Source organism: Symphalangus syndactylus, chromosome 7 (genome assembly GCF_028878055.3).
Source record: "Symphalangus syndactylus isolate Jambi chromosome 7, NHGRI_mSymSyn1-v2.1_pri, whole genome shotgun sequence".
In the NCBI taxonomy this organism is placed as follows: domain Eukaryota; kingdom Metazoa; phylum Chordata; class Mammalia; order Primates; family Hylobatidae; genus Symphalangus; species Symphalangus syndactylus.
The window spans coordinates 40059609-40086005 of NC_072429.2; the positions used below are offsets into that span (position 1 = coordinate 40059609).

The 26397-nt window shown below is 37.9% G+C and overlaps 1 protein-coding gene across 15 annotated transcripts in view; it reads left to right on the plus strand.

Moving 5' to 3' along the window:
* PPP2R2B (protein phosphatase 2 regulatory subunit Bbeta) overlaps nucleotides 1-26397 on the plus strand; it is a 500674-nt gene that overhangs the window by 299938 nt on the left and 174339 nt on the right. The window contains exon 1 of one of the 15 annotated variants that reach the window (XM_055285756.1): nucleotides 2106-2160. The exons of the other annotated variants lie outside the window; for them this stretch is intronic. Within the exon in view, the coding sequence (XP_055141731.1) occupies nucleotides 2121-2160 (40 nt within the window). The 5' untranslated portion in view covers nucleotides 2106-2120. Of the gene's footprint in view, nucleotides 1-2105; nucleotides 2161-26397 lie in introns of those variants that run through there. 15 annotated transcript variants of the gene reach the window in all.

Genomic DNA, 26397 nt, shown 5'->3' on the forward strand with positions numbered 1-26397 from the left:
GACAGGGTCTCACTCTGTTGCCCAGGCTGGAGTGCAGTGGTACAATCAAAGCTCACTGCAGCCTCCACCTCCTGGGCTCAAGTGATCCTCCTACCTCAGCCTCCCAAGTACCAGGGATTACAGGTGTACACTACCATGCCCAGCTAATTTTTGTATTTTTTTGTAGAGACAGGGTTTCACTATGTTGCCCAAGCTGGTCTTGAGATCCTGGGCTCAAGCAATCTGCCTGCCTCAGCCTCCTAGAGTGCTTGGGTTACAGGCATGAGACACCGTGCCCGGCCAGCTATTTTATCTTGACTTCCCACTGTGTTAGATGAGAATGTTAGCTCCCACTTCCTTCCTCCTTTTCTATACTCTTCCCCTTTTATATCGTCAGGGTTGATTGTGTTTATATTCTCTTTTGTAACCACTATTAAGGTGGAGGGTTTATTCAATGAGTTACCTCATAAAGTTGAAAAGCAATAAATAATATTTAAACAATTTACTTTTAATTTATTGCTAAGTAAAATAGAGTGCCACGATTGTACTTTATTCTCCATGGGTGTGATGCACTCTTGGGTGATTCTTATTTTCTATTTGCTTTTTTCTTTGCAATCATATATTCCAAAAGTTGATTCTCTGCCTATTTTATTCCTTTATAAATTGGTATCTAACTTATGTACGTCTAATCCTACAATTTCATGATTCTGACAAGTCAAGTATGTCTGATTCTGAACTCACCATGAAACTGATATTCTGTAAAGTTAACATAATAGAACCTTCTTTTCTGATGTGGAAATATTTATTTAACTAGAAAAATGAACAATATTTTAAAATCAACAGGGCAGTCATTCTTCTGAAGAGCTGAGATCCAGACAAAAAGAAATTGTATTGATATGTTTGCCAACTTGAACTAGCACTTTTAATAGTACATTTAAGACCAACCTACAGACTGTATACATTATATACGTTACAGATTGAATATATTTAGAATTCCAGTTCTAATTGATATTCATTCTGATTTACTATTAAAAGAAGGTATGATATTTACTAAAGGTGTGAATAGGATAAATAAGATTATAGTGGGGTAAACACATCTAATAATCCCAAGGAATGTTGTGTTGAATCCATTTTCCCATCAGTGTTATAAGTGCCAATATATGTCTTAATCAAAATAGATCTGGAAGAATTTTCATTCACATCAATTTTGTAGGTGATATGGAAACATCCTTGACTTTAAAATAATGACTACATTTATTTTTTAAATACATAAGAATCCAATCCAGTCATTTAGAGGACCAAGGCTGTCATCTTCTTATACTTTTAGTTGTGACTAAATTTTTGTTTTGTTTTGCTTCTGTAGCTGTTTACTGAGAAAACCTTTGCATATCATACATGCTATTTACAGAAAAAACTAGAAGTTGGAGACCATTTTGGGGAAAAATAGGCTGAAACATTCAATGTTATTATTCACAATTAAAGAGGGAAAGGGTAAAATGTTAATCAGCTGAGGTTCTTTTTATTGCATAAGATTTTGGGGTACTCCAATCCATCCTTCACTATTTCGGTGCTGCTGCTTCCTTTGTGTGCCAAGTTTTGTAGGTCTGGGAATTACCTGCTAAGCTCATATAGACAGGTACACGCAGAAAGATATATACATACTCCTTCCTATCTTCCTTGATATTCTAATGTGATAAGTTAATAACGTCATTCTCCGAGGCAGAAGCACAGCCTTCTTGCTCCTCCTATCCCCCGATCAGACAGTAGCAAAACTTCTGCAGTGCTCTGGGATGGAATTGATATTTAGTGATTCAAGTCCTTGTTCCTCAGAGGCTTCATTTCCGGTTCATGGGAAATTCTCATAACATCTGTCAGAGACTTGCAAATGCGTTGTCTGCAATCTTGTATCTGTTGACCATTGCAAAGACAAGCATCCACCTCCAAGAAGTTCCTTTTGGGTGCCTTGTGTTAGAGGAGTGTCTTAAAAAAACTTACAGCCTCTGACATTAATTATTTTTTTTAATAGCATGATGTTTAACTGACTATAAAAGTTGTATGGACTTTGGAAAACGAGGAAAATGCAAAAAGCATGAGTACAAAAATTTTAAATTGCTTATGCTATTTAATCAACTAAAGAGAAAATGACAGGTTCAGAACAAGAGATGCTTAAAGCACCCAAAGGTATGTTTTATGAACATTTTTGTGGAAATTATTATCTCTTTATTCAATGCATATATCTTTTAAATGAAATCAGGGCTTATGCTATACCACACTGTAACTTATGCAGAATTTGTAATGTTCGCAGCATCTGAAAATCTTCATTTTAGTCCAGCTGATTATGCAGTGTACCCTGGGCCATAAATTAAACCTGGGGATGAGACTGACCATGCATGCTTCTGTATTAGGAATAGATCACACGTATGTCATCAAGTACTCTTATAGCACGTGACTTTCAGTAGTTTATAAAGCCCATGACATTAACCTTAATTCATTTAACCTATCCTCTATTCTCAGACATTTTATGGTTTTTAGTTTTTCAATATTCTTGAAAACTCTACCTACTTATTTTTTCATATTTGGGGGAAATTCACTAAAAGCAGAATTTGAGCCAGTATATGTGATAGCAGGTTAAAGGATTTTTTTCCATGTCGATTCTATGACACTCTTGTATCCACATTTCTAGCCACATTCCCCCTTCTTTCTCTCTCTCCTTTTCTACCTTCCTTCCCCCTCTGTTTCTCTCTGTCTCTCCTCTCTTCTTTCTTTTTCCTTCTTTCTTCTCTCCTGTTTCCCTTCTTCTCTCTCTCACCCTTCAATTAAGTTCAGGCATTTTATGTATTGAAATAACCAAGAAAAGTTCAGAAACCAAGGTGGTCACCATACATGAAGCATAGCTTGAAAAACTATGGATCAACTCTTTAAAAAAAAAATGGGCAAGGAAAAAAACAACTATTGAGTACTGAGGTATTAGGTTCGAAGAATATTATATCCTTTGCAATGTATGATGTGACTTGTGCAAGAATTAAAAATCAAGAGAGAGCAAACAGAAAAATTTGCTAATAACTGGAGGAATCAGGTAGTCATCACTCAGGCTGAAGTGAATTCCTGTGGGCCATCTCTTTGGGCTTTATGACTTTATAAATTGGTGGGTACCCCCCAGGAACAGCTGCTTTAGGGGAAACTTAGATGGTGAGTTTCCTGGATGAATATAGAAACTGGCATATTCTAAATGTGAAGACGGTTCAGAATGGTGTCTTTATTTTTATTTGAAACAACATGTTAAGATCCTCCATAGCTATAGGAGAGTTCTGTTCAATTATGACAATGGATAATGTAATAGTTCGTTCTTGCATTGCTATAAAGAAATACCTGCGACTGGATAATTTATAAACAAAAGAGGTTTAACTGGCTCACAGTTCTGCAGCCTGTACAGGCAGCGTGATGCTAGCATCTCCTCAGCTCCTGGGGAGGCCTCAGGAAACTTGCAGTCATGGTAGAGGGCAAAGGGGGAGCCAGTATGCAAATCGCTGGAGCATGGGTGGGGGAGGTGCTACACACTTTCAAACAACCAGATCTCAAAAGAGCTTACTATCGTGACAACAGTACCAAGGGAAATGGTGTTAAACCATTCAACAGAAACTGTCCCCATGATCCTATCACCTCTCACCAGGCCCCACCTCCAACTTTACGGATTGCAATTCAATATGAGATTTGGTGGTGACACAGATCCCAATCATATCAGTTGGTGATCAATCTGGATTGATCCAAAATTTATTTCATTCCTAATGTCTTTCTTCCTTTATTTGACTTTCAGTTGGATTTCATCTGGTTGTAATATCCTGAAATATACTGTTTTCATAAAGTATCACATTGGGACAACTATGATTCTGTGAAATGTGCTGGTGGGCTACAGGAAAATTCATTTTTTTCACTGGTATTGATTAAGCAATACATACTTTTTGTCTAAAATTTTCTGTTTTTTTTTTCTTAGCTCAGATCTCTTATGTTCTGTTTTCATGAAAAATGCCTTGCCTGGGTATTATATGAAGCTAGGAATTTAGATGAGATTTGAAATTCTTGCTTGAGCACCACAGTTTTTCAAATATTCAGATTTTTGTGTTAATATAAACTCAATATCCAGGTGGTCGAGTGACTACACAAATTTGGATAGTTGGCATCAGACAGGCAAATGGAATATTCAAGTTGCCTTCTTCAAGGATACAGTTCAATATACACACTTTCACATCTGTTTGTCATTAGCTGAGAATTATGAGAGAGGCAGGGTAATGTAGTGGCTAAGAGCAAAGATTTAGACTTAGACACTACTGTTATGATGTGATTTGGGACAGGTTTACTTAGTGTGTCTGTTTTAGTTTCTTCACTTATATCATGAGAATAATTATATATATATATCATGGTGGCATTGTGTATGTAAGTGAAATAATTATATAGGAAGAAGTTAACATAGTCCAGAGCAAATAATAAATTCTCTGTCAATAGTGTTAACTGTATTAACTGATCTCATCATCATCACGTGAAATGTGGATGAGAATTGGAATAAAGTGGCTTAATTTGGCACTGAAAACTATATCTTTACAAAGCATAGATATTCCTCTCCTTCTATGCAATTCTATCATGTGATGCCTTAGCCATTTTAGAAAGAGGTGAGATATATACAAATGAGTGACTGAGTGATCAAATGACATGAATACCAAAAATGCCCTTCTATATTCTAGATGGTGTTTGAAGTAGATCTTGAAGAACAGGCAGAGAGAGTTGTCATGGACTCATGGACTAGCAACTGAGGAAGAATATCTAACTAGAGGGGTCGCCAACAGCAAACAGCACAGGGATTCCTAGTGATTAGTTTTCTTTTAATGTTATATATTCAACAGGTATTTCAGACTCTATTCTGGCCAGGCACTAGAACAAAGCCATCTAATTTGGATATAGCATAGGCTGGAAAGGGGAATATGCCAAAGATAATTGTAGAAAATGTAATACTTAGAGTTTGGGCTTCATTCTGGCAAGTTGAGGGAGTAACTTTTGCTATCGGACAGTCAGCCTTTAAAGTCTGAATCAGTATTCACTGCTGTATTCTCTGTATTCCTCGTACCACAGGGCCTGGATGGAGGCATTCAGCAAACACTAGTTCTCAATTTTAGGAAGATAGCAACTATCATTTTTAATCTACTTTATTATTACTTTTCTGATCATATAAACATTGCCCGTTTTTTAAAATAATTTAATGTATAAAATATCCCACAATCAATTCATTGACTCATGCATTCAACAGATATTTATTAAACATGTACTACTTCTCTGATTTTGAGGCACGAATCCCAGAGATAATTGAGGCTTTTTGTTTGTTTGTTTCTACCACAGCTCTACAAAGTGTTGGCCACATAATAGGTCCAAAATAAATTGTAGTCACATACAAAGAAACAAGTGTTTTACTGTAGTGGAGAAAAATTTAACCCCATGTTACATCATTGTTTTGCAATTTTGTGTTTCTAAAAACACTTAGTTTGAGCTACTCTATGGAATACAGAAAAAGCTACCTAATTTAGTGTGCAGAATCTCCAAATCTAACATAAACCAAAATTCTTCCCCTATATGTAACTCAAAAGCAGACTTCACCTTCATCCCCAGCTTCGTCATATGTGTATTATTAATCCAGGAAATTATACTATGTATTACAGGCATTGAACTGAACAGAAGGGAGGAAGGCACACCCTAGCTTATGCAGAGTCTATTTTAAATGTTTTCAGCATCTGAAAACCTTCATTTCAGACTAGCTAATTATACAATGCAACCTGAGCCATAAATTAAACCCAGGGATGAGACTATGACCAAGCATGCATCTATAATGTTTATGAGCTATAAGGTCATTGTAGAGAACAGCAAGGAACATAGTTGTAATAGACTGTTGGCCTCTAAGGAAATTATTAATTAAATTTTATCTTCTCCCCAGCATGCTTCAGTGGCACCACTATGAGTCTTTAGACCTGGGGAAACTACACCTCGGTAATAACCGGCCTTATCACCGGGCCGGCAGTCATTTAATATGCTTCTTTGTCTGACACCAATCATGAACTGCAGTGTGGGATGTCAAGGCTTCTGCAAATGCCAGTCGCACGCCTCACTGTACATCAGGCCCAGGGTTCAGATCTCATGATAGGAAATCCAAGAATCAACCGCCAGCAGAGTAATCTATTTTCTGGAAACAAGATGTGGACAGTCTCGTTTCCAGCACCCAGCCCCTTCAGTCTCCCATGTTATCTCTGAAAGAGTTAAAATCACTCTCGAAAGACCAAAGTGAAGAGATTCAAGTGTCACTGTGTTTACACCATCTAGATGGAGTGCTATTTTTGAGTCTTTGGCTTAAGGCGCAGACTTGACTAGGAAAATCAGAGCTCAAATGTCATTTCCAGCTACTTTCTTTGAGAGATTTCCCAGATGGATTGGCTCAGTCCACGAATCAAATGGCATTTTTGTTGTTGTTGTTTCTAACTGCTTGCTGTGTCAACCAGCTGTGTTCATCCTGCCCCACACTGGATCCCCCACATTAAACGTTTTCTGATCAGCTGGCAGCTGTTCTGAAGACACACAAAGCAGATTGGAGTCCGGCTCTGTTTTTCCATAGATGGGCAGCCCTGCCCCACTAATGGGGATTTAAGCATCTTCATTTTAGGCAAGACAGCAGGTAGAGAATATAAAGCACAGATGTGTTTGATTAGATTCTGAGTTTTCCAAATTGTTACTTAAATGTGCCTTCTGTGGCCCAGTTATGTATTCTGATGACTGTGCCATTTACCCCTGCTTTATAAGTTTGAGTCACTGACCCATCTCCTCTCTTCACAATCCCCTTTGTTATCAAAAACTTATGACACAGGAAATCTAGGAAGAGTGAAAATTCAACTCAGGAGACTGAGTTGAATGCCTGAAAGATGGTACTGTGGTACCATCAGTGAGACCAAGAATGAATAAGACACAGTCCCTAGGATGAAAAAATCAAGAAGTGACAACACTGGCAAATAGCCATGACAATTTTTGCCCAAATTGCCTCTGAGTAGACTGCATATTTGAGGTTGACAGCATGTGTGGAAATTACACTCACATCTTTATTATGGCCTTCCTACTCATGTCATATCCCTGGGTGTTCTCCTTGGAAACCCTTTTGTGAAGACAATTAGGGTTAGGAGAACTTTATTTTCCATATTACAATTTCATAGAGGAATCTATTCCACTCTGAATTTTTAAAAGCCATTTTAAGGCGATCTGCTTTATGAAACCTGATAAGCTCTATGGAAATTTCAGGCAAGAGATTTATAACAAAGATTATTTTCAGTAGAGACATCACCAGACAAGAATAGTAAATTTTTATCAGGAATGCCAGAACCCAAATTGCCATTTTCCATTGTCTCTGGAAAAAGGAAAATTGTTTAACCTTGGGAAAGTTTCTAGTTGTACACAATTCTCATAGAAGTTTAAACTCTTAAAAAGTGAAAGGCCTTTGAGACTCTCATCTTGTCTAACATCCTGCCATGTGTATAAATTCCTTCTACAATTTCCCTGCTGGGCTACCATACAATTTTTTACTAGTATCTTCAGTGCTGGGAATTCTTCTCTCGTAACAGTGCATTCATTTTTTTAAACATTTATAGACATGGATTAATATGTTTAGGTAGAACTGATACAAACAATTTAACCAATTACATTTTGCCTGCTCCAGCTATCTGGCCAAAAATATGTTTAAGTTCCAGTTTATAAGGGCCACTTTTCCTTTTCTCAATTGTACATAGAAAAACTGAATCGTTTTGTATATGTCATAGTACGGTGCTATTACAAATGCCAACAATGATGTTTATAATAGACTTCTTAATTTACCTTTTTACTGTGGTAAAATATATATAACATAAAATTTACCATTTTAACCACTTTTAAGTGCATATTTAGTGGCATTAATTACATTCACAGTGTTGTGCAATTATCACCATTATTTCCAAAAATATTCATTACCCCAAACAGGAACTGCACCCGTTAAGCGATAACTTCTCATTTCTCCCTTTCCGTAGTCTCTGGTAACCTCTACTATATATTCTATCTCTATGAGTTTGCCTATTCTAGATATTTCATTCAAGTAGAATCATACAATAATTGTCTTTTTGTGTGTAACTTCATTCACTTATAATGTTTTTGAGGTTCATCCATGTTTACCATGTATTAGAACTTCATTCCTTTTTATGGCTGGATAATATTTCATTTACATATGCGCCACATTTTATTTATTCGTTTTTCTGTTGATGAGCACTTAGGTGTTTCTACCTTTTGGTTATTGTGAACAATGCTGCATGAACATTGGTATATAAATATCTATTTGAGTCACTGTTTTCAATTATTTGGGGTGTATGCCTAGGAGTGGAATTGCTGGGCCATATCCTAACTCTGTGTTTAACTTTTCAAGGATGAAAGCTGCACTATTTTACATTCCTTCCAGCAATGTGTGGGGATTCCAATTTTTCCACATCCTTGACAATACTTATCTTCCTTTTTAAAAATTATAGCCATCCTGGTAGATGTGAAGTAGTATCTTACTGTGGTATTTTTTGCATTTTCCTAATAATTAATAATGAACATCTTTTCATGTACGTATTGGCCATTTGTATATCTTTTATAAAAAAAAATCTATTCAATTCTTTTGCCCATTTTTTATTTGGGTTGTTTGTCTTTTTGTTGCTGAGTTGTAAGAGTTATTTTTATACTCTGGATATTAAAGCCTTACCAAATGTATGATTTGCAAATTTTTTTTCCGATTCTGTGGGTTGTGTTTTCACTCTCTTGATAGTGTCTTTTGATATACAAAAATTTTCATTTTGGTGAAGTCCAATTTTATCTATTTTTGTTATTTTTACCTGTGCTTTTGATGTCATGTTAAAACTATTGCCAAATCTGACATCATACACATTTGCCATTATATTTTCTTGCAACAGTTTAATAGTTTCAGCTCTTAAATTGAAGTTTGTAGTTTATTTTGAGTTAATTTCTTGTTCATATTTGGGTAGGGCCCAACTTCATTCTTTTGAATGTGGATGTCCGGTTTTTCTAGCACCATTTGTTGAGGAGACTATTCTTTCCTCAGTGAATCGTCTTGACACCCTTGTAGAAAATCATTTGACCATAGAGATGATGGTTTATTTCTGGGCTGTCAATTCTATATTGTTATATATAACCATTGTTATCCCAGTACCACATCATTTTGATTAATATAGCTTTGCAGTAAGTACGTTTTGAAATTAGGAAATGTGAGTTCTCAACTTTGTTCTTTCTCAAGATGTATTGACTATTCTTTGTATTCTTGGTCCTCTGAAATTCCATATGAATTTTAGAATCAGTTTTCACATTCCTTCAAGAAACACCATTAGGATTTTGATAGGGATTGCATTGAATCTGTGTGTCACTTTGAACAGATATACCACATTGAGGCAGCATTATCATCTTAACAGTATTAAGTCTTCCCATCCATGAACACTGAATGTGTTTCCATTTATTTTTGTCTTTCATTTCTTTAAGAAATGCTTTGTAGTTTTCAGTGCACAAGTCTTGTACCTCCTTAGTTAAATTTATTCCTAAGAATTTTATTCTTTTTTATGCTATTGTAAACAGTTTTTATAAACTTCCTTCTCAGAGTGTTCATTGCCAGTACATAAAAATACAACTTCTTTTGTTGTTGATTTGTATTCTGCAACTTTGCTGAATTCATTTTATTAGCTACGACAGATTTGCGTGTGTGTGTTTGTGTTCTTAAGGTTTTTAAATGTAAGATCATATCATCTGCAGGCGAAGATAATTTTACTTCTTCCTTTCCAATTTAGATGCCTTTTATTTATTTTTCCTGCCTAATTGCTCTGGCTAGGTCTTTCAGTATTATGTTGAATATAAGTGATAAAAGCAGGCGTCTTTGTCTTGTTCCTAATCTTAGGGGCTACATGGCTTTTATCAAATTGAGGATGTTCCCTTCTATTTCTAATGTATTGAGGGTTTTATCATGAAAGGATATTTGTTAGATTTTGTCAAATGCTTTTTCTTTATCAATTGAGACAATCACATAGTTTTCTTCCTTTATTCTATTAATGTGGTATATTACACTCATTGATTTTCATGCATTTTACCACTTTTGCAATCCTGGGATAAATTTCACTTGCTCGGGGTGTATAATCCTTTCAATATGCTGTTGAGCTTGGTTTCCTAGTATTTTGTTGGGAATTTTTAATCAGTATTCATAAAATATGTTGGTTTGTAGTTTTCTTTGCTTGTGTTGTCTGACTTTAGTATCAAAGTAATGCTGGCCTCATAAAGTAATTAAGAAAGTGTTTTTGTTTCTGTTTTTTTGTTTTTGTTTTTTCTGAAAGAGTTTGAGAAGGATTGGTGTTAATTCATCTTTAAATGTTTAGAATTCACCTGTGAAGACATCTAGTCTTGGGCTTTTCTCTGGAAGATTTCTGATTACTGATTTCATTTCCTCGCTTGATACAGGTCTGCTTGGATTTTCTATTTCTCCTTAAGTCAGTTTCGGTAATGTCTGTGTTTCTAGGAATTTGTCCAGTTAATCTAGGTTACCCAATTTGTTGACATACAGTTATTCATAATATTCTCTTTCTCTCTTTTTTTTTTTTTTTTTTGAGACAGAGTCTTGCTCTATCTCGCAGGCTGGAGTGCAGTGGCATGATCTCAGCTCACTGCGGCCCCCATCTCCCAGGCTCAAGCAATGATCCTGCCTCAGCCTCCCAAGTAGCTGGGACTACTGGCATGCACCACCACGCCCAGCTAATTTTTGTACTTTTAGTAGAGATGGGGTTTGCCATGTTGGCCAGGCTGGTCTCGAACTCCAGACCTCAGGTGATCCACCCACCTTGGCCTCCCAAAGTGCTGAGATTATAGGCATGAGTCACTGCACCCAGCCTTATAATATTCTCTTACCTCCATTTTTTTTTTTCTGTAAACTCAGTAGTAATGTTAGTATACAACCCCCACTTTTTTTTTTTTTTGTCTCTCTCATCATTAGGGAGGTTTTCCTTGATTTTTACTAAAATCTGTATCCAAGAACCTTTCCGACATTTGGTCCTGGTTCTCAGACTTTATTATTTTTTGGTCAGTTTAAGACAAAAACACATTGCTGATAGTGGTGATAATAATGACAGCAATAACAGCTCCCATTTACTAAATGCTTTCCACATGCCAGGCATTATATGTGAATAGCTTCCTATATCATCTCACTTAACTCTTCACCCCATGAGATAGGTATTATCATCTTATCCTATCAATTTTCAGAAAACTGAAACACAAAGCAGTTAAGTCATTCGTCAAGTTAGAGTATCCAGGAAAATCAAAGAAAGATTTAATTTTGCTTAGGATTAGTCCAAGGCTTATAAGTCCACAGAATTCACTAAGCCTACAAAATACACAGTTTTCTCTCTTGTTTTGCTTATGGATACTAAGATATTTTATTTCCTTCTGTGGCTGACATTATCTATTACGACAGGTTACAATGGGAATGTTTTCAAGTGGGAGAAAGGATGAGGTATTTGGGAGAAGAGATGGTCTATGAAGGTAGGCTGTCAATAAGTGCTAAGAAAAACAGATTAATTATATAAATAATTCACATTAAAAAAGAAACTCATGGCAATTAAAATTGGTCTCTATGGTAAAAATATTTCAGGAAAAGATGGATCAATGGGGAGACTATTTTATCTGAAATAGCTGTTGAGCTATGCGTTAATTTAAATGTACTGAAAAAAGAGAATTCTCAAACCCTGCTGCTCAGGAAAGCAAGCTGAAAGGGAAGGTGGCAAAAGAAGGAATGGACTTTGATTACCTTCAGGCTCTGTATCATCCAATTCACTCACCCTATAATCTGTCAGACAGTGTTTATTTTTGTAGATAGGCCATAATTCATTATTTTGTGCATGTGCTAATACAATGGAGAATGCATTCTGTTTCAACCAAATACTAAAAGTGGAGTTGTAGAATTGTGAGGCCATTTCTACTGCTTTAATTCAAATCTAGATCACAATAAACCACAATCTGAAAGAAGAGCATGAAGCCTGGCTCTGCTTTGTGCAAGCCTTTTGAAAAGATGAAATGAAAAAGTTAAAGGAGAAAAGACACCAGCTCCCCAGAATTATATCAGACATATTAATCATGGAAGGTCCAAACGGAATTCCTGGAACACAAACAGCTATGCAATATGGCCATTTCCCATAATTTCCAAGTCGCTCTCCGTCAGCTGGATAATACTGTTTAATCCCTTACGCTGATTTAAAATTCCATCAGAGGGAAGTAATGTGTTTCTGTTCTGGAGGTTTACTATGGTAAATGCATTACTGGATTAACTTTATCTTCACTATTACAGGGGTCTTTTAGGTGCTAACACAATTTTAAAATAAAATAAAACAAAAACTCTTCTATTTGAAAATGCATTTCCACATCAGAACTCATTTGTGATGTTTATTGAGTGCTATTTGACATCTGAAAAGCTTAAGTCTTGTCCTTTACAGGCAGAGGAGCCTTAGTAACAAAAGAGCTAGACAATCAAAACCCTTAAATGATATGGGATTAGTCTAGTGTTATGCCCAAGTGAGATTTCTATCCGTATTCCTTTGTGTATTTTAATTTTCTGATTATGAGCAATGTTGGTTGTTCTTAAACGTTTGTGGCCACAGAAATCTTTGATCAAAAGAAACCTCACTTATGGGCATAAATAAATAAAGCAGATGAAAACACTAGTTGAGGAAAGTGGACACATGGTTCATCCTTCTATGGTGGTGGCCCTTGAGGAGTTCCATGGCTAGGCCCCTGAAGAGCAGTTTTTTTGGTTGCATTAGTGGAATGCATTCCACTAAAAAGGATTCAAATTCACAAATGCATTCCTATAAACATGCAAACAACACAGAAGAATATAGAACAAAAAGTTGTTATCCCCTCTTTTACCCCACTCCCCTCTCTAGAGATTACCAACATGAACAATTTGGGGGTCTCATTCTGGATCTTCTCTCTGTATTTAGAAATAAGTGTATGTATATATATATATATATGTTATTAATATATAATTTTAGGATATTAAAATGTACATTCTATGTGCTCATAAGTTTTATATAGGCAAGGATTTTTGTCTGTAGTTCACTACTTTATCCCCACTCCCTAAACAGTACCTGACATATAAATCATCAATAAATGTTTGTTGTGTTAGGGGATAAATTATCCTTCAGCTTGCTTTTGTGATCAGCAATAGGTCTTGGAGATCTTTCCATGATAGCCCATATAGAACCTTTTTAAAGGTTGCATTATATTTTTTACTATGGATATTCCAGAATTTGCTTTACCATTTTCCTGTAGATGTAATTCAGGTTGTTTCCAATTTTCTGCTAGTATAAGCAATACTGCAACGAACACCCATGAAAATGATTCTCTGTGTACATGTGCAAGTGCTTCAGTAAGATGGCTTTTTTGAAATAGAATTTGTATCTCTGAAGGTACACACATTCTGACCTCCTCTAGGCTTGTGGATTCCTTTCTCTTCTCCTGCAAGTGAAAAGAGCTTGGAATACTTTTTATGGGGCAGGATATTGGGTATCTCATCCCCACCCACATTTCATTGGCTAGAAATTAGTCGCATGCCCTCTTTTAACTGCAGTGGCGGATTGGGAAACACAGATTAGCTATATACCCAAGAAAAATAGAAAAATCATTTGGAGAGTTTCTCACATGTCTGTCACAGCACAGATTAGCTATATACCCAAGAAAAATAGAAAAATCATTTGGAGAGTTTCTCACATGTCTGTCACAGCAAGAGAAGCTGGCAAATGTTCTACTTAATCACGTGCCCAGCTAAAACTTTCTTATTGTTCAAGAAGGGAAGGACTGATACTGGTAGACAGCTCATCATCTGCCACTGCTCCATTGACATGTACCCTTCTCAAAACTCATATTTTACTGAATTTTAGCCCAATCTGAGTATACCTCAGGTCAACAGGCTCACTTGTAGTTGATCTGAAAATGACTGACAGCACAAGATGGATCTTTTTTAAAAAAATTAGTAGCACCTGTTCACAAGAGATTTATTGTGTGTAGTGATCAGAAGCTGAGACTTTATCATCTGTCTCCAGATTGTCAAGTCACTTAACATGGCCTTTGAAATTTCTGTGCTGGTGCTGAGTGATGAATAAGCATCAAAGAGGTATTTCACTGCTCATTCAGTCTTCTTGGCCACTGATGAGAGCCAGACCATGGGATTAGGCCTGCTTCTAGAATTCTGGCACTGGCAGCTTTGGGTCTAAGATATAAAGATATATTCTCCTCCTTCTTCCATCTGATGTTATCTTATAATCAGCCAAAGTAAAACGTTATAATTTCTATTTATTGGTATTATTATTTATGCAGCAGGAAAGCTGTCTGTGGCTTTTCAAAATGCACCTGGTAGAGCAGGGATGGCCCATCATGCATAAGTAAATTCTGATTTTTATTAAAAAAGAATGTCACTGTCCATATGAAACTTTGTTTTTCTTTTGAGAAAGTAAGTAGGTTGTTCTCTATAGACTAAATTTGGTGGAGAGCTGCAAATCCCCTCTGCAACTGCTTGAGCCTCATTGAGCTATTTCTTGGCCCCCAAAGGCACTCAGCACTTCCCTGAATCCTGCTTTACTGACAACTCTTCCTGACAACAGCTCCCATGCAGTCTCAAGTCCCAACTCAGGTGACACCTCCTGTGTGATTATACCTCCCAACCCACATAGCAGATTTACTTGCTCCCTCAACTCTGACTTGTTGCCCTTAACATTTTTCTCTTAGTATCATAGTGCATTGCAAAACATTTGGAAATAAAGAGAAGCATAAAAGTAGAAACATTAAATTACCTGTTGTCATAACACCTAGTAATTTCTGTTGACATTTCTAATACATTTTCCCAATACATTTATTTTTATATGGAATTAAAAACTATATTGTATAGTTTTACTTAGTAGTATATTGTGAACAATTTCACATCAATAAGGATTCTTTTTAATTGCAATAATTTTTTAGTGTTCTGGCCTATGTCTAGGATAATTTTTGAATTCTTCATTCTTTTTTTTTTTTTTTTTTTTGAGACGGAATCTCACTCTGTCACCCACACTGGAGTGCAGTGGTGTGATCTTGGCTTACCGCAACCTCCGCCTCCCAGGTTCAAATGATTCTTCTGCCTCAGCCTCTCCTGAGTATCTAGGATTACAGGTGTGCACTGCCAGGTCTGGCTAATTTTTGTATTTTTAGTAGAGACGGGGTTTCACAGCATTGGCCAGGCTGGTCTCGAATTCCTGACCTCAAGTGATCTGCCCGCCTCGGCCTCCCAAAATGCTAGGATTATAGGCATGAGCCACTACACCCAGCCAAATTCTCCATTCTTTTACATTTAGGTTATTTCTGATTTTTTTCTTTTTTGCTAGTATAAATAATGCTGACAAACATCCTTTTGATAAATCTGTGTATGCATCCCTGGTTTTTTTTTTAGAATTAATTTTTAGAACTAGAATAACTAGGTCAAAGACAAGTACGTGTGTATTTTTAATGCTTTTGATAGGTTTTTCTAGGCCTTATAATAACACTTATCAGAATAAAATAATTGTGTATTTACCTGTTTTTATCTCACTTGTCTACAAGTTCTTTCAGAACAAGGACTTGCTCGTGTTTGTATTTATAGCATTTGGGATAGTGCCTAGCATATTACAAATGTCAATAAATATTGAATAAATGAATGGAAAGAAATATTGGTAAGGTGGTTCATGGCAATTGAAGTTTAGCCATAAGCTAATATAGATCCTATGTAAAGCAGTATTTTCCAAGGTGTGTTCCATGTCATTCATTCATTCAGCAAATATTAATTAGCCTCAGATATTGTCTTGTACCTCAGCAATGATTGCTGATCCTTACAGTGCTTGCAAATCTAGTGAGAAAAGCTAAATGCATTAAATAAGAAGAAGAAATGATTATAGTTTATGATAAACATGTAGGAAACAAACAGGATACTGCCATAGAACTGTGCAAACTTTAGCTTATATCAGAATCACCTGAAGGGCTCGCTAATACACGTGGATTTGCCACACCCCAGAGTTTCTGATTCAGCAGGTCTAGGGTGGGGCCTGAGAACTTGCATTCCTAACAAGTTCCCAGATGTTCCTGATGCTGTTGGTTTCGGGACCACATTTTGAAAACAACTATGATAGGGAGTAACATCAAGAAGGGCAAGGGAGAAGGTTGTGCTTTAGGTGGTTACAAAAGCTTTGCCTGGCCTGTAATCCCAGCACTTTGGGAGGCTGTGGCAGGCAGATTTGCTTGAGGCCAGGAGTTCAAGACCAGCCTGGCCAACATGGCAAAACTCTGCCTCTACTAAAAATACAAAAATTAGCCAGCCATGGTGGCACGTGCCTGCTTTCCCACCTACTTGGGAGGCTGAGGCAGGAGAATCACTTGAACCTGAGAGGTAGAGGTTAAAGTGAGCAATCCAGCCTCAACCTCAGTGAGAGGCAGAGTGAGACTCTTTGCCTGAAGATAAGATAGTTAAGCTGATACCTGAAGGATGAAGAGCTGTAAAAAGTCTCAGAAACACTAGGCAGACGTGACAGCAAATCTCCAGGAACAGGAAAGAGCTGGGAGGAGGCCAGTGAGACTTGCAGTTAATGAGGAGGAAAATAATAAAAGTCAAAGTTGGAGATGTGGGCCCAACGTCAGATGGTGTGGGCACAACGTCAGATGGTATGGGACCTTATAGATCTTGGGAAGGAGTTTGGATTTTACCTTAATGCAGTGGAAAGCCAGTTTATATTCTAAAGAGATCACTCTGTGTTGAGAGGAAAAAGGATGGAAAATAAGCAGGAGCTGGATGGAGAGACCAGATTTGGAGGCCATGACAGTGGACAGTGAGAGATGAGGTTGGTCTGAGCTGGGGAGTGACAGTGGAGATAGTGAGAAGAGGAGGGAATAAAACTGTTAACCATTTCACCCCCAGGAAGTTCTTGGGAAGCATTGGCTACAACAAAATTACAACCAGTTCTTAGGACTTGCATGGTGGCTCACACCTGTAATCCCAGTGCTTTGGGAGGCCAGAGCAGATGGATTGTTTGAGTTCAGGAGTTCAAGACCAGCCTGGGCAACATAGCGAAACACTGTCTCTACAAAAAATAAAAAAATTAGCTGGGTACGGTGGCATGCACCTGTAGTCCCAGCTACTCAGGAGGCTGGGGTGGGAGGATTGCTTGAGCCTGGGAGGTGGAGACTGTAGTGAGCTGTGAGTGTGCCACTGCACTCCAACCTGGGTGATGGAGTGAGACCCTGTTTCAAAAAAAAATGAAAACCAATTGTTAACTGCTAGAGTTTTCAGAGCCTTTCAAATGACAATGCTCATTGTGAATCTCTAATAAGATATTTTTCCCCAGAGGACCTCAGGTAATTGTTTCAAAAAATATATGGCTCTGGAAAAAGCTATAGAGACAGTCAAAAGATCGGCAGTTGCCAGGGTTTGGGGAGAGGGAGGAGTGAATAGGTTAGGCACAGATCATTTTTATGGTGGTGGAACTACTGTATATGATACTATAGTGGTAGATACATGTCATGCTACATTTGTCCAAACCCTGAAATGTGCAATGCCAAGAGTGAACCCTAATATAAACTATGGACTCTGGGTGATAATGATGTGTCAATAGAGGTTCATCGATTGCAACAAATGAACCACTGTGGTGGAGGTTGTTGATAATGGGGAGGCTGTGCATGTGTGGAAGCAGGGAGTATATGGGAAATCTCTATAGCTTGTACTCAATTTTTTGTGAACTTAAAACTGCTCTAAAAAAAGTCTACTACATATATATATGTGTGTGTTTGTGTGTGTGTACATATGTATGTATTGGAGTCATAATTTAAACATCAGCTATTTCAAAGCTTCTGGCCTTGTGTTGGCTTCAGCAGCATGGGAACTTTTTAGAAACACTTCCTACTGAAAGATTCACTCTATACCAAGGAAGAACCAGCTGCAGAGTCAGTGACAGTCTTAGGAACATGGTACCAGGAGCATTTCTGACCATGGGCTGCTAATCCCAGGCAAAGTATGAATTAAGTGAAATTTGCTTACAGACCAAGTGACTGATGTGTCTGTGAATTCTTTGGACTCCCCAAACAGGAGACAAGGGGTGGGCCTCGGGGTTCAAATTTTGAAGGACATGAGCCACTTTTATATACTCTCAAGTATTCCTATTTTGTGATTTTCTTCTTGGCCTAAACATTTAGTGAAGTCTGGACATATGCAAGGAGAAACTAATGCTACCTAAGATATTCTGTGCTGTTACTGTCTCTGCTGAGCCTTTTTCTTTTTCTTTTTCTTTTTTTTTTTTTTTTTTGAGACACTTCTATGCCGAGGCTGGAGTGCAATGGCGTGGTCTCAGCTCACTGCAACCTCTGCCTCCCAGGTTCAAGTGATTATCCTGCCTTAGCCTCCCAAGTAGCTGGGACTACAGGCATGCGCCACCTCACCTGGCTAATTTTTGTATTTTTAGTAGAGACGGGGTTTCACCATATTGGCCAGGCTTGTCTTGAACTCCTGACGTCAAGTGATTCTCCCGCCTCGGCCTCCCAAAGTGCTAGGATTACAGACATGAGCCACCGTGCCTGACCTTCTGCCAAGCTTTTTGATGGTGCCATAGGGCCCAGGGAGTTGTGGTAGCATTCACTGTTCCAGAAGCTAAGACAAGAACTTGCTGTCTGTGAGACTTTGAGAACTTAACCTCTCTGAACCTGTTTTCTCATTCAAAAGTATAAATAATAGAAATCAAGTACTTCCGTGAAGTACTTACAAGGATTAGTGAAATTACTCAGGGAAAGTACTGAGCACAACATTAGCTATAATAATGGCTGCTATGTTATCAGAAGGAATTGTGTGTTTTTTACTTGGTTTTGCTCAGACTTTAACTTGGTTCTTTTCACCTGCCTGAAGCTTTTTCCCACTCCCCACTCGCTCCTTGCTTAGGGATTTAGCCACAGTTCTTTCTCCTGTTTATTTGGGGTGGAATATTGTAGGGAGTGATATCTCTGGAAAATGGTAATTCATCTCAAATGCTAATTTAGAGACATTTTCTCTTTTTTTTTCCCCAGACATCTTTTTTAAACCTAAAAATACTGGGATAAATTTTTTGTGGGAAGAATGGAATTTGATTCTTTATCATCAGCAAAATACATCAAAGACTACTAAGTATGTGGTACAGTAACTTTTCATGAGCAGTTAAAGTTAGCAAAGACATCTTTCTGCATTTAAGCTAGGGGCACATCACAGAAAGTATAATGAGGGCTTTTCAAGAGATGCCATTGGCTCCTTTTTCCTCAATTATTAATGACTTAATGATACTTATTTTCCTTTAAAAGAACTTGTTTAGGTATCACCATCTTAATTCTTTAATCACCAGATGATAATAAATAGAGAGTCTAAAAAGTTCTGTCCAAAACAACCAGTATAAACACTTTCCCAAAGTGACTATCTTCCGGACTTGAAAGTTACCAGCATGAGAAATCGTGATCCAATGGAAGGCATACGTGTGTCAGGGTGACTTAATTAAAGTCTCTCTGATGGCTGTTTGAGAGAACTAATGGGTTTCTTTGTCCAAATCCAAAAGCTCCTATGATAATAAGTTTACCCCAATCACTTCCTGTGGTGCAAAATATGCATTAACTATCTTCTCTACAAATCTGATGAGAAAACCAAGTTCTAAACATAATGTGTGTCATGTTGGAGGAATCTGGATAAAAGTATTTGAGCCAGCGTAGTAGATGTTAAGAAAGAAAGCATGGTCTTGATTATTTCATATTGGGCACAGTTTAACTATTTATAATTTAGAGTGGCAATTTAGATGTTACCAATAATAAGTCAGAAGCTAACACAAAGGGTTTTGGCCACTTCTCATAGTATATGGTTTTTGTTGTTCCTTCCATGTTCTGGGCACTGTTCTTCAAATGCAGGCTTAACTTTGAGGCTCAGAGGAATAAGGAAAAAGAGATAGATTTTCCTTATTTCTCATATGTTGTTAAAGCCCTTATGAAACTTTCTTACCAGAATGGTAGTGACTCTGAAAATTACCCTAGTACAAGGTGTGAAAACACACACTGCCTAGACATGGATTTCCTGTGCTCAGTCTAGCTAAGGGATGTGAAAGCATTCAGATATCATATGAAAACTACATCATAATTTATGAATGTGAAATATAGTTATTATTTACATCTGTGTTTCCAAGTGACCTTTTAAAATTTGATATTACATTTTCTGCAGCATATAAGAAATCTTCACTGATTTGGAACTTAGAAGATACATTTGTCAAATAATATGTATGACACACTTTTAACAAAATCTATTTATACTTCTGAAACCTCTATGTGTTTTCTACCATGAGTTTAATTATTGGCCTTATTAACTCTTTTTATACCTGAGAATAATTAAATTCTTAATTGTACTGCAATGACATATGATTCAAGTAGCTTAATATTTTAGCAATAACTAGGAAGATCCGCTAGGATGGTTTCGATAGGGCAGAGTACGTGTGCGTGTGCGTGTGTGTGTGTGTATTTCTCTCTCTCTCTCTCTCTCTCTTTCTCTCGGGATAGACAGGATCCATAAAGAGACATCTCTTGGCTAGCAAGATCACCTCTTGAGATTAAAAGGACTTAAATTATCTTAACTGTAGCAGCCACCAAAAGGGCTGGGATCTGTAACATTCCCACTGAGGTTGCCTGTGACTGGATGGAGATGTATAATGGAGAGTAATGAACTCACTCTTGCAGGTGCAGCAGAAGTAGACAAGTATGTGATCAAGGGATAAGGACTCTGGGGAAACAGGGAGCACGAGAGCTGAGAGATGCCTGCTTAAAACATTTTATCTATTAGGGGAATGATTCTGGGTCCAGAAGTTATGTTTGGTTGTATAATTACTGACTTAAGCCATCCAGAAGAGGCTATAGACTTGTGTATTTGCTTGAATTGGAAAGGAATGAAGAAAGAGCACCCTAAATACTCCTATGAAATAATAACTTTCATTCCACCCTAAAGCTGAAGTGATGTGTCCAAATGTAAATCTGTTCCTACTTAAAAACCTTCAGTGGCTCCTGGCTTCTCAGGGTAAATTCCTTCAAAAGTGGGCTCACAAGGCTTTTGTCATCTGGTGCCTGCCCACCTCTGCTCCAGACTCAGGTCCCTACAGCCCACACTTGCAGTGCCCCTTCCACTTTCCTTCATGGGGCTGGCTCCATGAAGTCCTTCAGACTCAAACCAGCTTCCATCTTTTCTATGTTGAGCTGGTTGCCCCTCTCTGTGTGTTCTGCCACCTGTACATTTCTCTTTTCTGTGAAGTTTCTTTTAATAATTATATTAAAATTGTTGCCAGGATCAGCGGCTCACACCTGTAATCCCAGCACTTTGGGAGGCCAAGGCAAGAAGATAGTTTGAGGCCAGAAGTTCAAGACTAGCCTGTGCAACATAGTGAGACACCACCTCTACAAAAAATAAAATATAAAAATTATCCAGGCATAGTAGCACATGCCTGTAGTCCCACCTACTTGGGAGGCTGAGACAGTAGGATCACTTGAGCCATAAAGTCAAAGTTGCAGTGAGCCATGATAGCACCAGTGCATTCCAGCCTGAGAGACAGAGCAAGACCTTTGGAAAGAAGGGTCCTTGTCTTAACTCATTTTGGGGTCCCAGTCCTTAACACAGCAGGTGGCACATGACAGGTGCTTGGTAAGCATTCTTTTAACAGAACTGTGGGAAACCTAAATTGCTGTAGCTTTTATTTCTGTGGCTAATAAATTATTTTCACTGCATTTGGTCTTGCTTACCTCCTTATGAGCAGCAGAAAAGCAGTTGTAATAAGCTACCATTTATTGAGCACCAGCCAAGGGGTCAGTTCGTGTGTTGGGTATGTCACAAGCATTAATGCTCACTGAATTGCCAAAACAGTCATACCACTCTTGGGTAAGGTTATTATCATCATCATCCTTTCCAAACAAGAAACCAGAGGCTCAGAGAGGTTGAGAAACATACCGGAGGATCCCCAACCAGCATTTGAACCAGCTGCGTTATTTCTATCCTATACACTAGGAAGCTGTCCCTTGGTGGGTTCCCGTTTATCAAATAGCACATTTCCCTGCCTGTGCCCTGGAGCTACTTCCATTTCCTCCTTCATGTTTGCTTACTAGACCCTGAGCAGGTCGTGGAGCAAAAGCACTTTGGATGTCAGTGACAAGGGTGTGATTCCAGAGTTGAAGGCTGATGTTTTAAGTGTGCGTTCAGTTCAGGTTGTTATTGATTTCTCTCCTCTCCACTTTGCTACGGCCAAGTGCTCCAGGCAGAAATCTAGCAAAACAGACTCACAGAGCTGCTCTTGGAGCCAGGCGGTCACAGGTCACTCCACTTATGTACGGGGCACATTAGCCAAATGACAGAGGCTCAACTAGAGAACTCTAAGTGACTGTAGTCAGATGTTGGTGATATTCCACACATGTTCCTTATTACCTACCAGCCTGAAGCAGGGCAGACCTGAACTTGGTCTGGTTTGCTTCCAGGACAATGATGCTAGTCGCCCAGGCCTTCTACGAATCCATAGCTTCTTGACCACAACAATTACACTGCATTATATTTACTTGTCTAGGTGCCTCTCTTCATTCCTATGAGTTTCTTAAGCATGATGGTTGGGTGCCGTGCATCTGTATTTATTTATTCAAGTCACAACTGTTAAGCACAGACTGTACTTCAAGTTCTGTGCCTGACTCTGGATATATGGATATGAATAGAATGGATTAGACCAGAAATCTGTTCCCAAAGGGTATGTAGATATGTAAGAAATAACTACCAAAAACTGTTGTGAGAATGCTTAGATATTTTTCATCTCTGTTACCCAAAATCTTACCACAGCACCTTGAATAGTAAGAGTAGTGAACAGAACTGAGTGCTGACTCTATGCCTGGAACTGTGTTATGTGTTTTATATTCACTGTCTCATTTAATCCTCATAACTGCCTTCTGTGCAGCTTTGGGTACTATTTTCTTCCCCATTTAATAGATGGGGAAACTGATGCCTTCAGAGAATGCTGAAGTGAGTGAATTCAAGCAGTCTTCCCATTGAGCCCATGTTGTTCATAACTGTTTATTGTCACTTCCTAAAATCTATGAAAGATTATTCTATATTCTACAGTAAACTGTTCTTTTGTTTTAGCCAATATCAGTAACTTTTTTCTTTAACATTTTGTCCATTAAAGGAATTCTACCAGTCCCAAGAGCATGTTGTATGAAATCATATCATTCCATTATGTTTGGGTGGCCATTTGGAGTCAGAGCTGTTTAAGAAATACTATCAGGCTAAGATGCTAAGATGTCTTCAGGCTGGAAGGTTTAGGTCCCAAGACAGATTGGATATGTAGTGCTTGTCAGCTCCTCCTCCAGCCCTTCTCTGCCATCATTCCCGCATACACTCTGTAGAGAGCTCAACGCAGTTTGCTATCTGACAAACATCCTAGATTAGTGAGTCCCATCTTTTTTTATCCCTCGTCAAGCCAGGGAAACACTACTAAATTATCACACATTAAACATGTTACATACCAGGCACCATGCTAGGTGTTTTACAAACATCTCCTCATACTGTAATTATTATTTTCCATCTTATTGATCAGAAAACTGAGGTTAAAAAAGAAATGAGACATGGCCAAAATTTCAGCTCAGGCAGTCTGACTACAAAATCCAGACAGTTACAACCCTCAAATATTTTCTTTTTTTTAAATTTTATTTTAATTTTATTATTATTATACTTTAAGTTTTAGGGTACACATGCACAACGTGCAGGTTTGTTACATATGTATCCATGTGCCATGTTGGTGTGCTGCACCCATTAACTCGTCATTTAGCATTAGGTATATCTCCTAATGCTATCCCTCCCCTCTCCCCACACCCCACAACAGTCCCCGGTGTGTGATGTTCCCCTTCCTGTGTCCATGTGTTCTCATTGTTCAATTCCCACCTATGAGTGAGAACATTCTGTGATAGTTTGCTGAGAATGATGGTTTCCAGCTTCATCCATGTCCCTACAAAGGACATGAACTCATCATTTTTTATGGCTGCATAGTATTCCATGGTGTATATGTGCCACATTTTCTTAATCCAGTCTATCGTTGTTGGACATTTGGGTTGGTTCCAAGTCTTTGCTATTGTGAATAGTGCCGCAATAAACATACATGTGCATGTGTCTTTATAGCAGCATGATTTATAATCCTTTGGGTATATACCCAGTAATGGGATGGCTGGGTCAAATGGTATTTCTAGTTCTAGATCCCTGAGGAATCGCCACACTGACTTCCACAATGGTTGAACTGGTTTACAGTCCCACCAACAGTGTAAAAGTGTTCCTATTTCTCCACATCCTCTCCAGCACCTGTTGTTTCCTGACTTTTTAATGATGGCCATTCTAACTGGCATGAGATGGTATCTCATTGTGGTTTTGATTTGCATTTCTCTGATGGCCAGTGATGATGAGCATTTTTTCATGTGTTTTTTGGCTGCATAAATGTCTTCTTTTGAGAAGTGTCTGTTCATATCCTTCACCCACTTTTTGATGGGACAACCCTCAAATATTTTCTTCAATACCCCTGGTAAACTTCAACAGCAATTTTTCAACTATGTGAGTCAAGGGTGGGTGAGAGTGAAGTTTGAAAAAGCACCCCTCCCCTCAGCCAGGTATTTCCAATGCATCCCTCCCCCACAAAATCACAGCAGAGTATGCAGACCGTACCAATAATTCCAGATGCACCTTAACTTCTGAGGTCTCTTCTGACTTGCAGCTCCTCAGTCTCTTCCTCCTTTAAATCTAGAGCATATTTGCTTTAAATTGTTTAGTTTGATAATTCGTCACATACTGTCTTATCACCTCACATCTTCCACTTGGGTATCTTGCCTGTCTTTTCCAGCAAGACTATGAGTTGCTGGAGAGCAGAGAGTTCATTTCATCCCGTAATAGCACATGGTGGCCACAAAGACACTTAATAAATGCTGCTTGTTTGCTTGAATAGAGGCAGTATAGTTTGCTGAACTCTGGAGGCAGACAAGCTTAATTTTCTACTTACTAGCTATGCAGTGAAAATTATAAAAATTCCATATACTTCAGTTCCTTCCTCTGCAAAGTAGAGATTAAAACAATACCTTATAGGGTTGCCGGGAATATTAAGAGGGTACATATAAAGCACTTGGCATAGTTTCTAACACATAATATGCACTCAATAAATAGTAATTATGGATGTTATTACACAACAGCTGAATTTATTCAGTGTTTACTGTGTGTTACATGCTGTGCTAAATGCTTTGTATGTAATTATCATTTAATTTTTACATAATATAGGAAGCAGATTTAGCTTCAAAACAAACACACCTTTCTTGTTACCCAGAAGTTATTTAAGATTATTAGATGCTCTCACCATCTTTGGAGTTGTGTCATAGGATGGGAAGGCACAAATATGATATTGTAATACACTATTGGCACGTCATGTAACTGTAAGACATCACAACAACTACTAACAACAAGTAAAGCACTGGAGTTGATAAATGTTTTGCTCTTTTATATAAATTAATATAGATTCAAAATAATTATACCACCACTTCCTGTCCTTATACCCTCCGTCACAAATGGAAAAAAAAAAAAAAGGAAAGAAATGGATTTACCAGTCAGACCCACCCATATGGACACTTCATTAATATATGTTGCTATGAAGAATAGGGTGTGTGAGTCACTGTCCCAGGCGCTATGTGTAGCATTAAATCTTGCAGGTCCTGAAAACACCTGTAAGGCAAACACAGCAGAAGCTCTTTTATTCAATGTGATCCAGGCCAGTGTTAACCATGAGTTCTTCGGTGTACCAGTTTGTATGCTTTACAAAGAAATTAGAGCAGATTGGGGTGAGAAAACCTCACCCTACAATATTTCGTTTGGAAAAAAAAATTTGTTACTAAATTATAAGCTAAGGGATTTCTGGCCATATTCTAGAAAGTGTGCTTTATGCCTAAAAAAGGAATCCTGTCCAGCTAAACAAACATATATTGAACATTGTCTACATGCCAGACTATGGAATGATTTGGGAAACACCAAAATAATCAATTTGTATGTGTCCCCAGTGAGTAGGTCCTTGGTGAGAAAAATAAATGCATGTCCTTAGTGAGCTGAAGTCTAGGAAGGAAGATAAGCAAGAATACGAACTGTAAAAATTGGAATAAGTTAGATGAAGATACCTGCAGAGGATGTTGAAAGTGCAGCAGGAAGGGATGCACCTAATTCAGCTTGGAAGGTGGAGGCAAGGAGAGGTTTCTAGAGGTGATGCCTGAGCA